The sequence below is a fragment of the Parasteatoda tepidariorum genome, chromosome 5, assembly GCF_982258835.1.
Source record: "Parasteatoda tepidariorum strain Cologne lab strain chromosome 5, Ptep-v5.0, whole genome shotgun sequence".
In the NCBI taxonomy this organism is placed as follows: Eukaryota; Metazoa; Arthropoda; class Arachnida; order Araneae; family Theridiidae; genus Parasteatoda; species Parasteatoda tepidariorum.
The window spans coordinates 87,729,845-87,749,990 of NC_141759.1; the positions used below are offsets into that span (position 1 = coordinate 87,729,845).

At 28.2% G+C, this 20,146-nt stretch overlaps 1 protein-coding gene across 2 annotated transcripts; it reads right to left on the minus strand.

Annotated features, from left to right (window-relative positions):
• Positions 1-483: 483 nt before the first annotated feature.
• LOC107450681 (uncharacterized) lies at positions 484-10,004 on the minus strand. 2 transcript variants are annotated; one of them, XM_016066533.5, is made up of 6 exons: positions 9,608-10,004; positions 9,326-9,389; positions 7,146-7,197; positions 6,185-6,210; positions 4,977-5,052; positions 484-2,187 (listed from the first exon to the last, which is right to left on the minus strand). In XM_016066533.5, the coding sequence occupies exons 1-6, from the start codon at positions 9,741-9,743 to the stop codon at positions 2,047-2,049; spliced, it is 495 nt and encodes a 164-aa protein (XP_015922019.2). In that variant the 5' UTR covers positions 9,744-10,004; the 3' UTR covers positions 484-2,046. The 2 variants fall into 2 exon arrangements, with proteins under 2 accessions (XP_015922019.2, XP_015922020.2); XM_016066534.5 differs by lacking the exons at positions 6,185-6,210; positions 7,146-7,197.
• Between the last annotated feature and the right edge of the window lie 10,142 nt (positions 10,005-20,146).

The window sequence follows — 20,146 nt, forward strand, 5'->3', positions numbered from 1 at the left end:
GGTAATGGTAAAACTTTATACGATAGATGTGTAAACGTTTTCTTAGCACTAGTAATATTGTTTTAACGTGGCAATTATCTTTGCACTTAAAAACCTCCCCCCCCCCCAAATAAAATTGTTTTATACACCAATGCATGATAAATCAATGGATCAAACAAATCTATATACGTCATTCTACTCTGGAAGTTATGCTTTTAAGTGATGGAGAAGGGAGAAGTAATTTTATAGTTATAGAATTCGCATAAATCTTACTAGAAGATCGTGCTTTTGCAAGCAAAATTCTGCTGGCCAAGACTGTACATGAAGGCAGCTACTGCTCAACACAGTGCAGTCGCAAGACTATATGAGAATAAAAAATATTATATTTTACATCAAATTTTCTGTGATTAAGATCTACAGAAAAAAAAAACACTGTTTAAAATCAAAATTTTATTAAATTGTTGCATTTAGATAATAGCCATTAATCTAGATACTTTTCGTTCTTGTAATTTTTTATTGTTTTAAGCAATTACGAAGTACGATAACAAAAATTAAATACAATTCAATAAATTGAGTATATTATTAATGTAATTAAAATATAAAAAATTATAAATTAAAGAAGACACCACACAACAGCCCACTTTTTCAAATATTCTCTGTTTTTTATATATATAAACTGGTAGCAAAATTTATGCTTTAATAATTTATTCATTTGATGCTATATATAAATATTTGAAAAAAGGAATAATAAAAATAGCACATGTAAAAGCCTTGATAATAAATCGAGTACAATTGTTAGTGTTGACGAAAAGTGAACGAATTCTCCTTACAAATGATAATTCAATAGTTAGTTCTTTTTCACTACAAAAGATTCTTTTAAGAAATTGTAAAAGTTGACAGTTATGCAGAAGGTAAAAATAAATTTTAAGCAAATGAAAATTTTTATGACACAATTTCATTCTTTCATACAAGATAACATATAATCAAAGCGAATAACCATTTTTTTACAGATATAAAAGTTACAGTCGATGCTTAACGACGAAATCGGAAGAGTATTTTTTCGACACAACTACAAAGGATTATATCTAATAGCAGCAAATATTATGCATTGTTATTTTTTTCTTGAACAAACAATTTCGAATTGAAAAAGAAATTACCACCAATATTAATAAATAAATTGTATTCATAAATAAATTATGTTAAACGTTGTTGATGTTTGATTCATTTCTACAGGATGTTCCACAATCACAGATCTAATCATAAGAGATTTTCAAAATTTTTGGTCCAAATTATAGTAAAAAAAAACTTTATCATAAAAGGCAGCAAATAAATATTTAAGAAAGGAAAAAGCCTTATTAAAAGTTGAGAAATATTTATTGAAAATAATGGTTGTAAAAAAACACGAAAACCAGTTTGATTGCTGGAAAAAAGGGAAGGTATTTTTACTAATAACTTTTCAACTGTTCTTTGCTTCCTCCGGCAGTAATGCAGATTTTGATATTATAACAGTGTCTGAATTTTTAATAGGAAAGCGCATCATAGACAACGCCGGTTCACTGTAAAACAAATTTTTATTCAGATCGATTCAAAATGAGAGCTGCTCGGCCTGAATGAGGCGAATCATATATTCTTCTCAGCAGTGTAATGCAGAGATAGTAGACTCGTCAAATACACAAGATACGTATTTATTCCAGCTCTCTTCAGTTATTAAATCATCAAATTTTTAAATCGATTTTTTTTCTCTTATCGTATCAATTTATGACCCGAAATGAACTTTTTTTTTTTTAAATTACACATAATTCTAAAAGTTCATGTAACGATAGTGATTACTGAGCATCCTGAGTTTACAAACATTTCTCTTTTTGTTCACAATCACTAAAGTAAACATGTTGTTAAGAAAAATAAATAAATATAAAAAATAAATACATAAATATAAAAAATAAATACATAAATATAAAAAATAAATACATAAATAAATAAAATGAACAAATAAATAAAATAAAAACGTAAATGTCGAAGTGTTTCTTGAAGTCTTCCTCTTTGGCAAGTTTAAATAGCATCTTTTAGTTAGTTGTCCTTTTTGATTCTTTTCTTGATAGGGTAATAAAGCACTAAGCAAAGTGATTCGAAGAAATCAAACACTGAAACTAAACTCAATCCTAGCCTTATTCCCATGTATCCTCCGATGTAGCTGAAAAGTTCCACTTCCTGTAAAATACAAGAAAAATATATCATTTGAGATGTGTCCATTACCATTTTGTGAGGTATTATGCACAGTTACTCACTGCCCTTATTATTTAACAGACGGTGAATGCAATGAAAAATTTAAAGAACGCAAACTCATGTTTTGCCGATGATCTTTTTCGAAGGCGGGCTACTTATCATTATGTTTTTCCTTGTCACCAAGACGAAAGTAAGAGGGAAAAGAGGAAGAACTGAAAGGAAAATCACTTTATTTGTAGATTGTTTATGGGAGGAATAAAATATGTTCTTGTTTTTAAAAAAAACTATTTATCACTAAATACTTTCCCACGAGCAAGAAACAGTCCTACATGTATGTTATAACAGTTAAAATAATCTTTGTTGTCTTGAATAGTCTACTTTTTCCGGAACAAGCTGGAATGAAATGATTTTCTTACCGGTTTTTTACCCAGATTTTACTGTTTTGAACTGGTCATGTAGATTTTTGTTTTCTATAGTAACTTTCGATTTTTTTATTGTATCTTCCGAGGAAGGACCATACAGATTCCCGTTTTTCCATTGCAACCTTCTAGAATGGGCCAAGTAGATTTCCATTGTAACTTCCTAGGACAGGCTACGTAGATAACGTATTACGTACGTGGTTACGTAATTTTGCTTCAGTTTTTGAACGCTGCTGAAGCTTTTCATCTTGAGTACATTGTTATTATTTTTCTTTCTGGTGCCATTTCTTATAATCTTATCAGAGTAGCAATGATCTAAATTTTTTTTGAAGTAATAGCAAAAATTGAAAAATATTCATTTGTATTAAATTATTTGTATTTATAAAAATAAATTTCACTTTAAAGTGAACATATTTGAGAGCAAAAATTATTTTAGGAACGATTTTTTAATGCTTAAGAGAAGAAGAAGAAGCTAATTACTACAAGTTTTTAAGCATACTTGCCAACTTTTTTGGGTTTTACGAGAGAGTTTAGTTTTATATTAAATGTGGTTGTACAATTTTTTGCTCTCATGTTTGATTCCAGTTTCAACAAATTTGATTTGATGTGCTTTGAATTACCTTTACATTTAATTAGTTTAAAAATACATAAAGAGGACTAGCTAGATATTCGGAGATGCCAACTGCTCCGGACACGGCAAAATAATTAAAAAAACGGTAATTAACTACCAAGTAAATTTTGCAAATATTTGACTATTTTTGCTTGCTTTTTTAAAAGGCATAGCATGGCATGAACACTATAAAGTGGGGAATAGTATAAGCCTTCGAATTATTTGGAAATAGTGGTAGATAAAAATCTTCTAACTTCATTTTGTTAAACCAGGAATCACAATTGATAAACTACCACTTTAAAAAATATATTTGCTGTCTGGAGCAAGTTGGCATCTCTGGATATTTTATAGTTTTTCATCTGATGGCGAAAGGTAAATAAAGTATTAGCCTACAATTTCACTCCAATAGTTAGTTTACTACCAGATTGCAAAAGCTTTTTTGAAATGCGTAAAAGTTGGCAGTAACGCTTATGTCTTAAATTATCAACGCTTTCATTTATTAAGATTCGCACAGTCCTTTAAAAATTTAAAAAGTGATATCAACATTGTAATAAAAAAGTTACAAATTTCTTTTTGTTTGCTTTCACTTAAAAATTAAATGCATTAAATACAGATTTTGCAATTAAACATATTTATTTGAAAATGTAAAGCGTGGTGGTGAATACCAATTTATTAAAATAAATTTTTATTTTCTTACTTTAGCTACTTTTATTTTATTTTAGATACAGTACGATTCCTTGGGAAGTTCGAGTTGATTTTATCTACAATATATTCATATACATACATTTGTAATAATGGAAATAATATCTGTTATTGGCAGACTCTTATGCGTATAGATAATAACTTTCTTTTTTTTTTCCCGCCGGAAGTAAATGCTAGAGACGTTATTCTTTTTCAAATTATAAGAAACAAAACAAATCTCGAAAGGGCTTATCATGTTTTGCAGCTGGACAACTCGAATATGGGATGTTTTTCAATCACCACCTTAAATATATAACATTAGAATCTTTGTTAAAAATTATATAAAGTGCATTAAGGGTCTTAAATTTGTCCAAAACTTTATCAAAATCTGACAAATTACCATTGAGGAAAAGAAGGATTACAAGCATACACAAATTTTGGATGGATGGTAAAAATTAAGAGGAGTTGATAGGTAATTATCAAAATTAATTTTAATTATTTAGAAATTCAACAGCTTCAATTTCTGGCAATTACACTGGTTTTGATGTTTTTTTTTTTCGATCTTACTTCTGTAAATAGCGATGGCTTTCAAAAGCATTTATTTCCTTGATTAAATATTAGCTATGACCCCTAATGTGAAACTTAAAACTGATCTCAATGGCGTTTTAGTTCGTGGTGGGCCAGGGTCTTCTGTCCCTCAAAAGGGTTTCGTCCCCAAGTTGGTACTCATTTTATCGACTCAGAGAAAAGGTGAAAAAGATGAGTCAACCCTAACCGGTTGGAGGATAGAGCCCCAAACCTGTGACACGAAAGCATGAAACGCTACAACCTTGCCAGATTTAATTTAATTTATGACAAAAGTTCTAAAAAAAAAAAGGAATTAGGAATGGTAATTATGGAACATTATGTATATGAGCTGCCCCCCCTCAGCTTATGCAGAACTAAAATTTAATATGCTTATTAATGGTAAACTATTTTTGTTTTCACTGATTAGAGTTTTCTAATAAAATGAAATTATTATTGACTTTAAATAAGCCTTTCAATTTTAATTGTCTAAAACTTACCCTATACTTTGGCTCATAAATGCGTTCTGTTAATCTGAAGTTTCGAAAAAAAACTTGGAGGGTAATGAATGCACTTCTGAAAAATATAGCAAACATGTAAACATCTGTAAACAAATGTCAAGAATTTTTCAATCTAATGATATAGTCAATCTAATGATTCAATCAAATTTTTTAATCTAGTGATTCAATCTAATTATATGTACAATTGAATCAATCCGATTGTATAATTTCATTTCACAATTGGATTATTCAATTTGGAATACATGAATTTAAATTTTTTTAAATAATTTCTTAAAGCAACATAATGTTTTCTAAAGTCCTGAATAAGCATTTGTTTCAATCAAAGTTCTTATTACAATACTTTTTACAATATTATTTTTTTTAGTAATATTTCGACGTTTTATCAGCGTTCATACAGTCTCTTTGATGTATTTTAATCAACAGTGTTTCTTTCTCACACTTTCAATTGTCGTCATTTATCATGCATGTATTGGGAATATTAAATAAAATTCCATTTGATAACACTTTGTAGCATCATTTTTTTATTTTTTTTTTGACAGCATCCCTTCTTTCGTACATGAAATTTTTGAACGGATCTTTGATATTTTCGCGTCGATGATTTCAAATCTGTAATCAATTTTTCTCAACAAGTTCAGTTTTTTTTGCAATTTAATAATGTATTCCTAACTAGGATGTTTTAAAATTCACTTGAATGACTATTAAGTGTCTTCACTTCTCTGCAACATAAGAAGTGGTAGGAGAAGGCGATAATACATTTCAGCTTATGATGAAATACGCTAAGTTAGCAGTTTGTTTTTGCTTAAGTGTTATTTTTAAGAAACAATTAAGTATTTTACATAAAGACTTGTCTGTATGCAAATCTACTCGTTTTTATAGACTCGTACACTCAGTCAAAAAATAAATTAAAAATATTATTTTGAGAAACAAAGTATGTAGCTTGTGTATTTTTATTTCTCTTATTCAATACATTATGGTATTAAACGAATGACACAAATGAGGATCTATCCTTTTAAAAAGACTCTAGAAAAACTTTGATCTCTAGTTTTAGTTTATTAAACTAGTGATATTGAAATGTAAGGCATTATCTTCATGATGTGGAGTTGTAATGAATTATGGTATGTAAGGAAAAAAATTGTTATATCCGTAAACTTTTTTTGTTATCATAAAATCGTTTGTTTCTTACTTACTTGCAAGCTTCATCCTTTTTTTTACACTGAAAATAAAAAGAAGTAAGTTGAAGTACGAGATTTGAAAAAAAAAAAATGAAATTGAAAAGTAAAGTCAAAAAGTAAAGAGTAAAGTAAAGCCGGAATGCAAAGAGATAATTTTTTTTTTTATCAACCTGTTTAAGAAAATGTTAATGATCATATTTTTTTTACATTATTTTAACTAGTGCAAATTAAAAATAAATAAATTCAAATCATACCTAAATTTTGAGATTCTTTTCCGAGGTACAATCAAAGCTCTCGCAAGTTTTGAAAAAATTTGAAAACTGATTTTAATATTTTTAATTCTTTTCAGAATATTTTTTTTCCGACTCAGTATCTGATTTTAGAAAGATTCAATTCTGCCCATTTTTCATATTTTAAATTGAGAACAAGCTAAAAATAAATGGAATCAAAATCAAACTTGAATTTGATGACTATTTTTCGAGCTATATAAAACCAAGCACTAAGATGCTTTAAAAAAAATGGTAATTTGATTTTTATGCGCTTAATTCAAAGAGATTATTTTTTAAATCATTTTTCCAACATTTGTAGCTGACTTAAGAAAATGACGATTGCACATTTTTTAATAATTTCACCTGAAAGAAATTAAAAATAAATGAGAAAATCGAAATTTAAATTTTCTAACGGCTTGGTTAAGTTGTCAGGCACAAAATTCTACATTGATTATGCTCATTTCACTTTTTATTGAATTCGATTGGAATCGATTTAAAATAACGGGAAGGAATATTTTTTAAGTTACTGCAAAAGTTTAGTTCCTGTCCGAATTGCAGGAAGAGTATATTTGCAAAGGAATTATTATCGTCAATTTTAATGTGATCAACTGACAAAACGATTAAAATCTAACATCTTTTCTGTATGGCCTTTATCATGTCTGGCACGAACTTTTGCAATTACATGATATTTTAATAATTTTCCTTACCAAGTGATGAAGGAATTGTAGCTCGTCGTATTTCACTTCATATATTTCCTCGCTAGAAAAAAAAATCATCACTGAATTTTTTGAAATAGATAAATAAAAGTATAAACAGCAAACATATGTACCAGAGTAGTAACATTTAAAAAAAGTTGCAGGATATTTTCAACGTTTTGTGCTTTGTATGAAAATTCTTTCGTTTATATCTAAACTTTTCTTTTAATGTATGATTCTCAGTTTTGTAAATGTGAATGAAAATTGTGCTCCCCCTCTACACGTGAATATTTTAAAAGTTCACATAAAGCGCCACCTTGCTGAAGTTTTAAAAATTGATTTATTTTATGACAAGCCAAATTTAGCAAAATTCTGAAAGCAGTAGTTCACCACTCTATAAATAATTTGCAAAAAAACATAGTAGTTGGCAGTTGCATTTTTTGTTTCTCCAATGCTCAGCATTTCTTATGCTGGATGTTAAAATGCGTTTGATCGAGTCTGTCATGCAGGACTAATTAATAAATTAATCAAATTAAAATTCAGTAGTGATATTATTTTACTACTGAAAACATTTTAACAATAGAGCATTTAAAATTAATGATATACTCTCCACAAAACGTAACATCAAAGCTGGGCTGCCTCAAGGAAGTATCCTTGGACCCATACTTTATCTCTTCTACAATCAAGATTTTCCAATAAAAAAAAGTTATCATAATAGCCTTACTGTCTTTTTTGAAGATGATACTGGCATAATAGTTAAATCCAAAAATAATTCAATAAAAAAACTACAAGACAAAATAAATATTTTTGAAACCTGGTGCACAAACTGGAAAATAGATATCGATGCTCAAAAATCCAACCTATTAATAATTAAAAAACCCAGGAAACAAACCATTCAAAATGATCTAACATTTTACGATAATCAAATCCCTATAGTAAATCATGCCACCTTCTTAGGGCTGACAATCAACAGCAAATTAACTTGGGATGATCACATAAAATCAATAGTGGCTGAAGCCCATGGTATTCATAACAAACTCAATTGCCTATTGGGCCCTTATTCAAAAATGTATTTAAAAAAAAAGGTTGCATTTATATTACATAAATCAGACCAATTTGAACTTATGCATCCCCCGCATGGTGCAATTTTAATAAAAATCAAGCTAAGAAATTAAATACCTTTCAAAATCAATTACTCAGAAAAATGTGCGGCCTACCATATTTTATAAGAAACACCGCAATTCACAGAGATTTCAAAATTAAAACCCTTACTGAGTCCATAGTAGAATTAAACACAATTTTATAAGAAAGCATTAAAATGTAAAGCAGCAAATTTCAATAAAATATTTGAAGCAGAAATGCTCAGAGAAGATACTAAGATTAGACCCAGTGCTCATTTCCTCCCCAGCGATGCAATACTATCGAAAAAATTTAATTAAACTTATTACTTATTACCCCCCCCCCCCCCAAAAAAAGGGCTTTTTTAAGGCCCGAATACCTAGATTTAATTTTACACAAGACCTTTCCAAGGGCCAAGTTAATTCGGATCCTCACCACTATCTTTGATAGATGCTAAGCTCAATATCATATAGGCAAAACACAATATCATATAGGCGCAAAATCAAGATCACGATGGAAAGGTAAAAGGACCCTTCGGGGCCTAAAAGCCTAGGGTAATTTTCCAGACTATGACTGTGCTGTTTCCTGAATGCAATGTGTTAAAATTTTTAAGGTCAATGAAATAAAACTGGGATTTCATAATAAGAAATTTTTTTTTATAAAGGGATTGCAAATTTGAGAAACCAAAAATAATGTTTCAAATTATTCATATCTATTAAAAAATTAGTTCAAAGAAGACACATATGTGAGTAAAAAATTGTAGGTAAGTTTAGGCAATCTTCAAGTAGAAGCAAAATTCAAATATTTTTCAACAGCTTTGAGAAAATGTAGTAACTATTTTTTTTCTCCAGGGAAACCCTGAAAAAGTAATCAAATGCTTGCGAGTGGCTATTATTACTTGCAATTAAAGGAACAGTATGATACAAAAATGTCACCTTTTGAGAAAGTGTTGCTTATTGTTATACTGCTTATACTGCCCCAAGCCTTCCAAAAGTATGTGACAAATTTTCTTTTATTTCGCAAATCAGAAATCAAAAAGATCTCAAATGTAATGAACAATTCTTTTGACTTACTGGCATGCAGGATGACACATTGAATTACAATGCTCTAAAATTTCCTTCGTCATAGTTGTTTCATCTGCAAATTTTATATCAAAATTAAGGATCAAGTACTGTGAGTACAAGTAAGAATTAATTAATGATAAAATGTGAGTAACTTTTCATGCAATAATTTAAAAAAATAATCGATTTAAAGCTTTTGCATGGTTAAGTTTTTCGCTAAAATTTAGTAGTTATTAAAAATGTCGAAACTTTTACTTTAAAAGGAACATTAATTAAGCAATAAATCAAGCTTACCCTCTTCACAAAGTTCCTCCATGTGCGAATACGCAATTTGATCATCAACGCATAATCCTGAAGAACGAATTTTGTCCAATTTACAATATTCAATACATTCCTGTATAAACAAAATTAAGTTAACGAAGCTAAACATTTCATAACCAAAAGCTTAATTTTAAAATATAAAATAAAGGAAATTGTTATTGATCCAAAATTTAAAACCGTCTACGGATTTATTAAAAAAAAAAAGCTTAATCTTGTAAATCCTCCCACATTCATTTGAGCATAAAAACTAGAGAGCTAATCATGGTTCATATGCAATATAGTAATAAAATGCGAAAAACTATAGAGCTTATCATGGTTAATATGCAATATAGTAATAAAATGGGAAAAACTATAGAGCTAATCATGCTTAATATGCAATACAGCAATAAAATGGGAAAAACTATAGAGCTAATCATGCTTAATATGCAATATAGTAATAAAATGGGAAAAACTATAGAGCTTATCATGGTTAATATGCAAAATAGTAATAAAATGCAAAAAACTATAGAGCTTATCATGGTTAATATGCAATATAGTAATAAAATGGAAAAAACTATAGAGCTTATCATGGTTAGTATGCAATATAGTAATAAAATGGGAAAAACTATAGAGTTTATCATGGTTCATATGCAATATAGTAATAAAATGGGAAAAACTATAGAACTAATCATGGTTCATATGCAATATAGTAATAAAATGCGAAAAACTATAGAGCTTATCATGGTTAATATGCAATATAGTAATAAAATGGGAGAAACTATAGAGCTTATCATGGTTAATATGCAATATAGTAATAAAATGTGAAAAACTATAGAGCTAATCATGCTTAATATGCAATATAGTAATAAAATGGGATTCTTATTTATTATTAAAAATGCCTCAATGGACAATTGCAGCATCTCTTAAATTTTCCAAATTATAGTCATTACTTCTTAAGATTGATTTCCTGATTACGAAAATATAATTTTTAACTCTGACAAATAAATATTTATTTAATTATTAATATTTTAATTTGAGCGAAAACGCCCTCACTCGAAAACGACCGCTGATTGGTGTGACGTCATTAGAGCCTTACTCCTCACGACCTTCCCGTTGTTATTATGTATTTTCTTTCTTGCGGTTTTAACTAGCTCTTCTTTAACTTATTTTTTCCAAATTTTCCCGCGTGTATTTAAATGCGTATTTAGCAGCAAATATTTTGAAATCTATTGCATATATAGAATCAAAATGGAAGAGGGGTTTCAAAAAGCTCAAACGGACAATTTGCCGCAAGTTACTGAAGAGATGATTATGGATTTTTTTCGAACGAACCAAGATTTCATTTCGCCTGAAATCAAAGGCATAAAGGCTCAAAGGTATAAATTTGTTTATTTATAAACTGTAGCTGTAAATAAGGGCGTCGGCAAGGAGGTGCACTTGCACTACCCTGGATTTTCTTTAAGCAATTAAAAATAAATAGAAAAGCAATTTAGTTATAAAATTTTATGTAAAAAATTGATTAATCAAACAAGAATTGCAATCATACAGAATAGTTTTAATCTTTTTTTTTGTGGGGATGGTAGTTTGTTAAAGGGTTGCACCCCCCTATATTTTATTCTACCGGCGCCCCTGGCTGTAAATAATTTTGTGTGTGAAAATGGAACGGTGATTTGTTATAACACATATAGGTACACGTTAAAATATAGCAAGGATTTAAGTATACTAAAAACATCTTTCCACTTTCATAAAGGTATAAAACTAAACGCTATTCTTATACACTAAATTATTATTACTCACAAAAACAAATAATTATATTTACTCACAAAATTATTATTATAAACGTTATACTTACTCTTTTATTAAAATTATTTTATTAAAAATTAATTTTAATAAAATGTATTATTTTATTAAAAATTAATTTGAATTAAAGTTATTATTTTATTAAAGACCAATTATAAACAACTTTGTAATAATTACAATCAATTTTATTAAAATCAATTTAGTTAAAAATTAATTGAAGTCAATTTTATTAAAAATAATTTATAAACGATTTTATAAAAATAAATAAGCTATTATTTTTATTAAAAATTATTGTTTTATCAAAAATTAATATTTAATAAAATAAAATTAAAGAAAATTAGATTCTAATTTATAAAAAAAATTAAAGAAATAGTCAGAGGCAAGCTAGTTATAGAATATTTTTACCCTTTCTACTGTCAAACATAAATACACATCTTCAATTTTAGTATATTTTACTTTAACTACACCTGCTAATGTTTTTTTATCGAATTTTTTTATTAAATTTAAAAATAAGTTTTGCTTCATAATATTTTTTAAAGTGTTAAATCCAAGGTGTAAATAATAACATGAACCATTTTGAAAGATACTGGTACATTTTATGAATGATGTATTAAAAATCAAAAAGATTTTTATTACATTATATTTTAAAGCGTCTAGTTATGCAGATAGTGTGCATATTGAAGGATTTAAAAAAATATAATAGTTTTTATCCCTATTCTGTAAAAAAAAGAAAAAATTAATGTATACTAAATTTTATATTAAATAACTATTTCATAATTTAAGGTTTCCAGAAACTTTTGGAATTTTTACGGAAAAGAAAGATATGAAATAGCGATTAACACAAACTAATATTACATGGACATAGGAAAGCTATAAAAAACTTCTTCTTCTTTATCGACACTATGGCCTTGGGGAGGCCAGGTCTGTCTCAATTGGTTGTTTAGTCTAATAAGATTCTGTTTTTCAGTTTTTAAATCATCTTTTTCACATATATATATATATATATATATATATATATATATATATATATATATATATATATATATATATATATATATATATATATATATATATATATATATATATATATATATATATATTTTTATATATATATATATATATATATATATATATATATATATATATATATATATATATATATATATATATATATATATATATATGTGGTAGCGCTTCGCGCTGCCGTGCCACAGGTCCTTGGTTCGATCCTTGGGCCGGGCAAGGCCGACTCAGCCTTTCATCCCTTCAGTGGGTCGATAAAATGAGTACCAAGCATGCTTGGGAACTAACACTGGGGGTTCCGCGTTCGGCTGACCACCTGACCGGAACATATGCTCTTGCACCCCAGAGCCCAAGGTCAAGAAAACTGAGATGGGCACAGTCGGCCTTGGCCCTCTTAATGGGCTGTCGCGCCACTGAGTTAGTTATATATATATATATATATATATATATATATATATATATATATATATATATATATATATATATATATATATATATATATATATATATATATTATATATATATATATATATATATATATATATATATATATATATATATATATATATATATATATATATATATATATATATATATATATATATATATATATATATATATATATTTTAACTTCAGATCAGCAAGACAAACATATGGAGATAATGCTATAGGCTATGTGCAAGTTAAGCGAGAAAGTGATATCTGCATTGTTAAAGGGAAAATGACTCCTGAGCATAAAATAAAAACCAAAGCATATGCAATAACTTTGACATGTGATGAATCTTCTGGGGTCATAAACTCATTAGTGTGCGATAACTGTGCGGCCAGCGCAGGAGGATGCAAGCACATGATAGCATATCTTTTCTGGGTTCACCGAAAATGTTCGCTACCATCTCCAACAGAAATAGAATGCTATTGGAAAAAATCTAAACTTTCATCAGTTGGTTCATCCCAAAAATTTATTCATGCTTCTAGTTTAGGTAAAAAAGATATCAAAGATCTTCCCCCAAAGTGTCCTTCTATTTTAGAAGCAATACACTTCGATTTTAAAAAATATTTTTAAAAAAACAAACGACGTTCAACTAGGCACATAAACAAGCGTTAAATCACCAAGGAGAAAAAGTGTAAACAAACGCGAGTCAGGCTCGAATGGCGTCACTTTCTTAAAAGTCACGTGACTTCCTTTTTAAACTGAAAACGAAAGTACACGATTTTTAATTGCTCTTAATTAAAAAAGTAGCATTTTTTGGGAGGTAAAAAGATGTTTTTCAGGACTTTTCCATCATTCTGAATTCATTAAGAACATAAAAAAAATTGACTGCAATTGTCAATTGCTGTTTATACCCCCTGCAAACGCATTCAAAATATTTAGGAGGACATCTAAGAAAATTAATGTGTGATAAGGGATAGATAACTTAATATTTTCTACAAGAAAAACTTTTTTTGACTTTGACATCGAAATATTTTTCCAGCATCATCAATTAATGACTGTAAATAATGATTTACGTAAATGATTTTGGTTTTATTTAGTGGGGGGAATAGCGCGCAAGTCATTAAAATCTGGAATATGCTTAATATACCTTAAGTTACAAAGTACCAAAAACTAGAATTAACCCTTTCCACTAGAGAGGTGATTGTCAGTTACCACTATAAATTACTCACCACTCTAATTGCGATATTACATATGCTTTTTTTTATCTTCATGTTTAGTTACCACTTCATTCAGTGATCTCCGGGTATTATAAGGTAAGTTAGAAAAAACTCTTTCCAATTGTTAGTGGTTGCGTCCATTTTTTAAACTGTTGAAAGGACTTCGAGTGCAAAGGGTTAAAATAATTAAGCAACGAGCAATTTAAAATTGAATAAAAATTCTGTATTTACCACTTCTGTCAGAGGTCCTGTACCATTGTTTCTTTTCCACATTCGAATGTAGTCAGTACAGTTTGTACTATAAGGATATGGTAATCTTAGAACTTCAGTCTAAACACAATAATTAAGTAATTAGACATTACGATGAGTTTACATGTAAAATGACTACTAATGTAGTTTGACTATTTCTTTCAAGACTATTTCTTTCAAGTAGTTTGACTATTTCTTTTCCTCTCCACTAAACTTCACTGGCGAGGGAATGGAGACGGACAGGAAACGTTTCTTTACATATGCTTTTAATGAATTTTATTTGATTTTCAAAAATAAACTGATTGCTTGATCTAACCAATTATTACTTCAATAATAATCTATCATCATTCGTCTCATATTCAATCTAATCAATAATATCTCCATTCAGCGGAATAATATATCATTATTCATCTCTTATTCAATATAATCAATAATATTTCTATTCAGCGGAATAATATATCATTATTCATCTCATATTCAATCTAATCAATAATATCTCTATTCAGCGGAATAATATATCATTATTCATCTCATATTCAATCTAATCAACAATATCTCTATTCAGCGGAATGATATATCATTATTCATATGATATTCAATCTGATCAATAATATTTACTCTATTCAGCGGAATTTTGTAAAGCGTGTAAAATAGAAGACCGTCACTCAATCGCAATGTCATGCATAAGGTTCACGGTATTTTAGATTCTCTATTATTTTTTTTTCGGATGAAATTATATTGATGCAATTCTGCAATTAGCATTTTTTGAAAGGTAGTTTAGTATTATATATTTGTCTGTTTTTAGATTTGTGATAAATATCTTTGGTTTTTCGTAATTGTTTTAAGCATCAGAAGTAACAGAACACAAAACAGAACGTAAGTAACAAAAAATTGTTTTAAGCATCATTCAGTTTGCCCCAAGCAGAAAAGTAACTTGGGAGCTCGTTGGACCAATATTCACGAATCTTGGCTCAATAAGTGTTCAACGGGCCGTTATTATTCTGATATTGGCTCTAAATAGAATTGTAAGATTCACTCGATAATTTATATTCATTGTTTAGCCAATATAGGACCTTATATTGACCTTTAGGACCAATATTAAAATTTCTAGGTATCCTAATATTAGTACCTTGGTGCAAATTCTTATAGTGCCCATATTGAGCCAATCTTGAGCCTAATTGATGGGAGCTAAGGTAAAATTTTTGCTAGGGGTTTTTGATCACTTTAAGCTACAATAAAATTAAATTTAAAAAAAAATCTACTAACAGACAATGTACTTTTAAATGACTTACTCAGAACCATAAATCGTATAATTTTAATACTTTACATTTTTAAAAATAAAATCTAAAGAAGTTTTAAAAATTATCAAAGATTATTTTTTCTAAATTTAATAAAGAAACACGTTCATTTTCAAACTTAAACTAAAATGTTTAGTTTTGATAATAGTATCATCAAAAGTTTATTAAGCACAAAAAAAATAGAAAGCGCAAATTAAAAATTTAACCAAAATTACAAAATGGAGAGGGATAACTAGTAGATGGGCTATTAATCAATACGCTTCTCTTAAAATATTTTCATGAGTGGTAGACAATTAAAAGTTTCCAATTAGTTAAATTAGTTTTCCCATTTTTAGTTACCAACATTTTAAACGCCTGACCACTAGAGCGCTGGAGCAAATATTCATTTCATATTGAATTTTAAATCATTTAAACTAGTTAATCATTCGTAGTAGTGTTTAAAATAACTTCGAAATCAAATTTCCAATACATAGAATAATACCACGCCTTCTAACTTCTTACGCTTCTTAGAAAAATTTCTTCCGGTATTAGCTAAGTTTATGCTTTAATGATTATTCATAATTCATATATGATTATTCATAATATCTCTATTATGAATAATCATATATGAAGTAATCATATATGAATAATCATATATGAAGTAATCATATATGAATAATCATATATGAATTATATCATAATTCATATATGATTCATATCATAATTCATCTATTCATAATTCATCTATTCATAATTCATATATGATTCATATCATAATTCATCTATTCATAATTCATCTATTCATAATTCATAATTCATATATGATATCATAATTCATATCATAATTCATATATGATATCATAATTCATATATGATTCATATCATAATTCATATATTCATAATTCATATATGATTCATATCATAATTCATATATTCATAATTCATATATGATATCATAATTCATATATGATATCATAATTCATATATGATATCATAATTCATATATGATTCATATCATAATTCATATATTCATAATTCATAATGATTATTTATAATTCACTTTTTTTATAAATTTGATTTAAAATTATTTTTTACATTAACTACTCGTAAACAGAACCTGACTAAGGCAGGGGCATTTGGGGCCCCCCACATCAGAGGGGGCCCCCAAATTGAATAGAAAGTTTATTTTACGTGTCCTTCTTTAAAGAACTTTTTTTAAAACAAAATATCAGTGAAGTGTGAAATCTATCAGTTTTACGTTAGTTTCTTCATTAATCTATCGTATGAACATAATCTATGTTTCGTAAATCCATGGCTATCTAGGGGGGAATTCAGCTAAATTTTCGCAGTTACGATGAACAAATTTGGCCAATCAGAAGCCTGTATTTTTACATATCGCAAAATGTGATACGTTTACAAAAATACAGGCTTCTGATTGGCTTAATTGAGTCATCATAATTGAGAAAATTTAGCTGAATTCCGCCCTAAAGTCAGTAAAGAAATGAATTTCTCACAGGTGGATTACAAGTTAGCAATCAAAAAACTGCATTCAGCATGATGGACATAGAATTGTCAGAAAATCAATAAAATGGACAGAACGCTATTTTATCTGACCATTCGGAGGGGGCGGGCGGGACTTTATAGCTATTTTAGGCTCTAATCAATTTTCTTGCTGTCTACAATGACGTGAAAACTTTAAATACCTCCATAAAGCTCGGTTCTTCATTACTGAAGTAGAGAAGCAGAGGGGGGACCCAAGGAAGTTTTTGCTCAGGGCCCCAATTAGGCTAAGTCGGGCCCTGCTTGTAAATGTAAATGATTCGAAAGCTTATTATAAAAAGTCACTTTATTCCAACTCTCTCGTGGTGAGGATTTTAAAATATTGGAAAAATTACCAAAAAATTGTGTAAACTTTTAGTTTTTAATTGTTAAAACCACTCAATAAAATATTTTGTAAAAACCGTAGTAGTTGGCTGCCCCGTAATACACAGAAGCATAAACTTATCCACCATTAGCATAATTTTTTTGTAAAAGAGCTTTAAAAGTTGGAAGCCTTGTTATTGTTAAAGAAGAGTTATTCTCATGCTCTTTCACATGATTGAAAGCCATCTTGAATATTATTTAAAAATCCTTGAATGGGTAACTAAAAATACAGGATTTAAGTTATAAAATATGGATACAATTTAAAGAAGGATTACTTTTCAATTCAAGTTTCAATTAAATAAATTGATTAAGAAGACGAAAATTTTTTAATTACCATTGAAACATATGCTTTGTATGCATATCCTCCTTTGAGAATTACACCTTCCTTAAAAGGGTTAACGAGACGTTTTCGGTTATGAACTGTGGCATAGATAATTACTGGATCACTATGGAAAAAGTACTCATAGGAGAAAGTGAGTAGGAAAAAATTCATACCTATAAGAAAGAAATTATTTTTAATTTTATTTTAGGTTTATCTATTAACCCTTTAATGGGCCCCTTATTTCTAGTAAAGGTAAATTAAAGTATTTTTGGAATTGAAATTGTTTTAAGAACAGTAATTGATATTAAAAAAAAACAAAACTCATTTAGTTTATAAAAACGCCATTTTTTTGGTGGTAAATATATTTAACATGACCTATTAGGAACTTACTGACTTTTATTTTTCCTTATTTATAAAATAAATTCCTTAAATGCTACAAACTTCAAAAGGAATTACGTATTTTATAACTTTTACACGTTTTTTGAAAGTGACAAATGGTTACCAATTTCATTCAAACTCACTTCAAGAAAGCTGAAGTTATTGAAAAACGGAAATCTAAATTAAAAGTGGTAAAACGTGGTGGTAAGTGTACTAACCACGGCCTTCAAAAGGGTTAAGAACGAGATGTTTTCGGTTATGAACAGTGGCATAGATAATTACGGGATCACTATGGAAGAAGTACTCATAGCAGAAAGTGAGTAGGAAAAAATTAATACTTATAAGAAAGAAATTATTTTCAAAATTATTTTGTGCTTATCTATAAAATACTAGTAGATCTTATGAGCAGGAAAAATACCAGTAGAAGTGTTAGCTAAAACCAGATTGTAAACTCATTAAAAAAATGTTTTGCATAGTTACGAATTGTGACTACTTGATCAAATTAAAACAATGAGAAATAATACAAATAATTTCACATAAAGCAAGCAATCACTTTTGCAAATTACAAAATACTGTTTAAAATATAATTGTAAAAATATTTTAATTTCATGAAGAAATTTCGGCTGAAAATACTGAATAGACTATAAATTTCAAAAATGATTGTGAAAAGTATTAGAGTAGTACTCCTGTGTTAACCCTTAGACGCAAAATTTTCATTAAACGTAATTTTACGTTTAATTTCTGCAGACCAGTGGAATTTGTGCTTGCAGTGATGCTGATGAAGATACTGAACATATTCTTCTTCTCTGTAGTCTCTATGCGAGTGTCCGAATGAATTTAAAGACTGATTTGAGACGTCTTTCAATTTGTTGGCCACCTGTCTTATCAGAACTGGTCAAAAGTATTGAAAGTCTTGCGGCCTTGCGGAATTTTGTTTTTAATGTAAATTTTTCAAATTTTTCTCCTTTTGTTTTCTACTTACAACTGTAAGCCTCATGCTATACTTTGTGGTGCATGAGGAGTTTTTAGTCGTTTAAATAAAAAAAAAAAAAAAAAAAAAAAAAAAAAAAAAAAACTTAATTTTCATACTTTTTTCATTATTTTGTATTAATTTAGTTCCTAAATAGTTCCTAAATATAGCAATAAATATAGTAATATAGTATCCTAAATATAGTAAGTTCCTAAATATAGCATGAGACGTTGGTGTCTTTTTAAAATCAAGGTAAAATCTTCCTAACAATAACTTTTCTAAAATTTCCAGTTATTTTGTTCTGAAGAGAAATCGTTATTCCTTACTGAAATTTCTTTAATTTACAAATCCAATATTGATAAATTTCTGAACATAACCGAAAAAAATATTTTCAGACCAACGTTTTTGGATTTTGTGTTTTTGTACTAATATCCGATTATCTAGAGAATTTTTTTATTTACTATTAGACTGTTTTTTATTTTCGAAAAAATACAAAAAAATATTTTTACTTGTAATTAAAGTGCCAGAAAAAAAATATACATAAAAGAGACAGAAGTGTCTCCCACCTGTGTCAAAGGGTTAAAAGATTGCAATGAAATTACAAAATATTATTGTAAATTTAATTGCAAGTATAAAAAGGTTTCAATTTCATAAAGGTTTCCATCTGAAAACACCAAGTCGCTTATAATGGTAAAAATAAATAAATAAACTAACTAATAAATACTCACGAAAAGAATTAGGGTAGAAGTCATTTTTGGCGTCAGGTTCGTTTAATTGGGAATCAATTGTGTAACAAAAAGTTGGTTTGGAATCTGTCGTTACGAATGGAAAACGACGAATACTGCAAGAAAAATTGCACTAAGTTATGCAATTATAAAAACTGATACTAATAGTAAGAAGTACAGCCAATTTATTAACTTTTCTTTTTAGTTTATGTGCAC

Coding starts and splice junctions, on each gene's coding strand:
- LOC107450681 (XM_016066533.5), bottom strand. CDS start 9,743: ATGTTTAGCTTCGTTAACTTAATTTTGTTTATACAGGAATGTATTGAA. Junction 6,211..7,145: donor TACAATTCCTTCATCACTTG/GTAAGGAAAATT, acceptor TTTTATTTTCAG/TGTAAAAAAAAGGATGAAGC. Junction 5,053..6,184: donor AAAAAGGATGAAGCTTGCAA/GTAAGTAAGAAA, acceptor TATATTTTTCAG/AAGTGCATTCATTACCCTCC.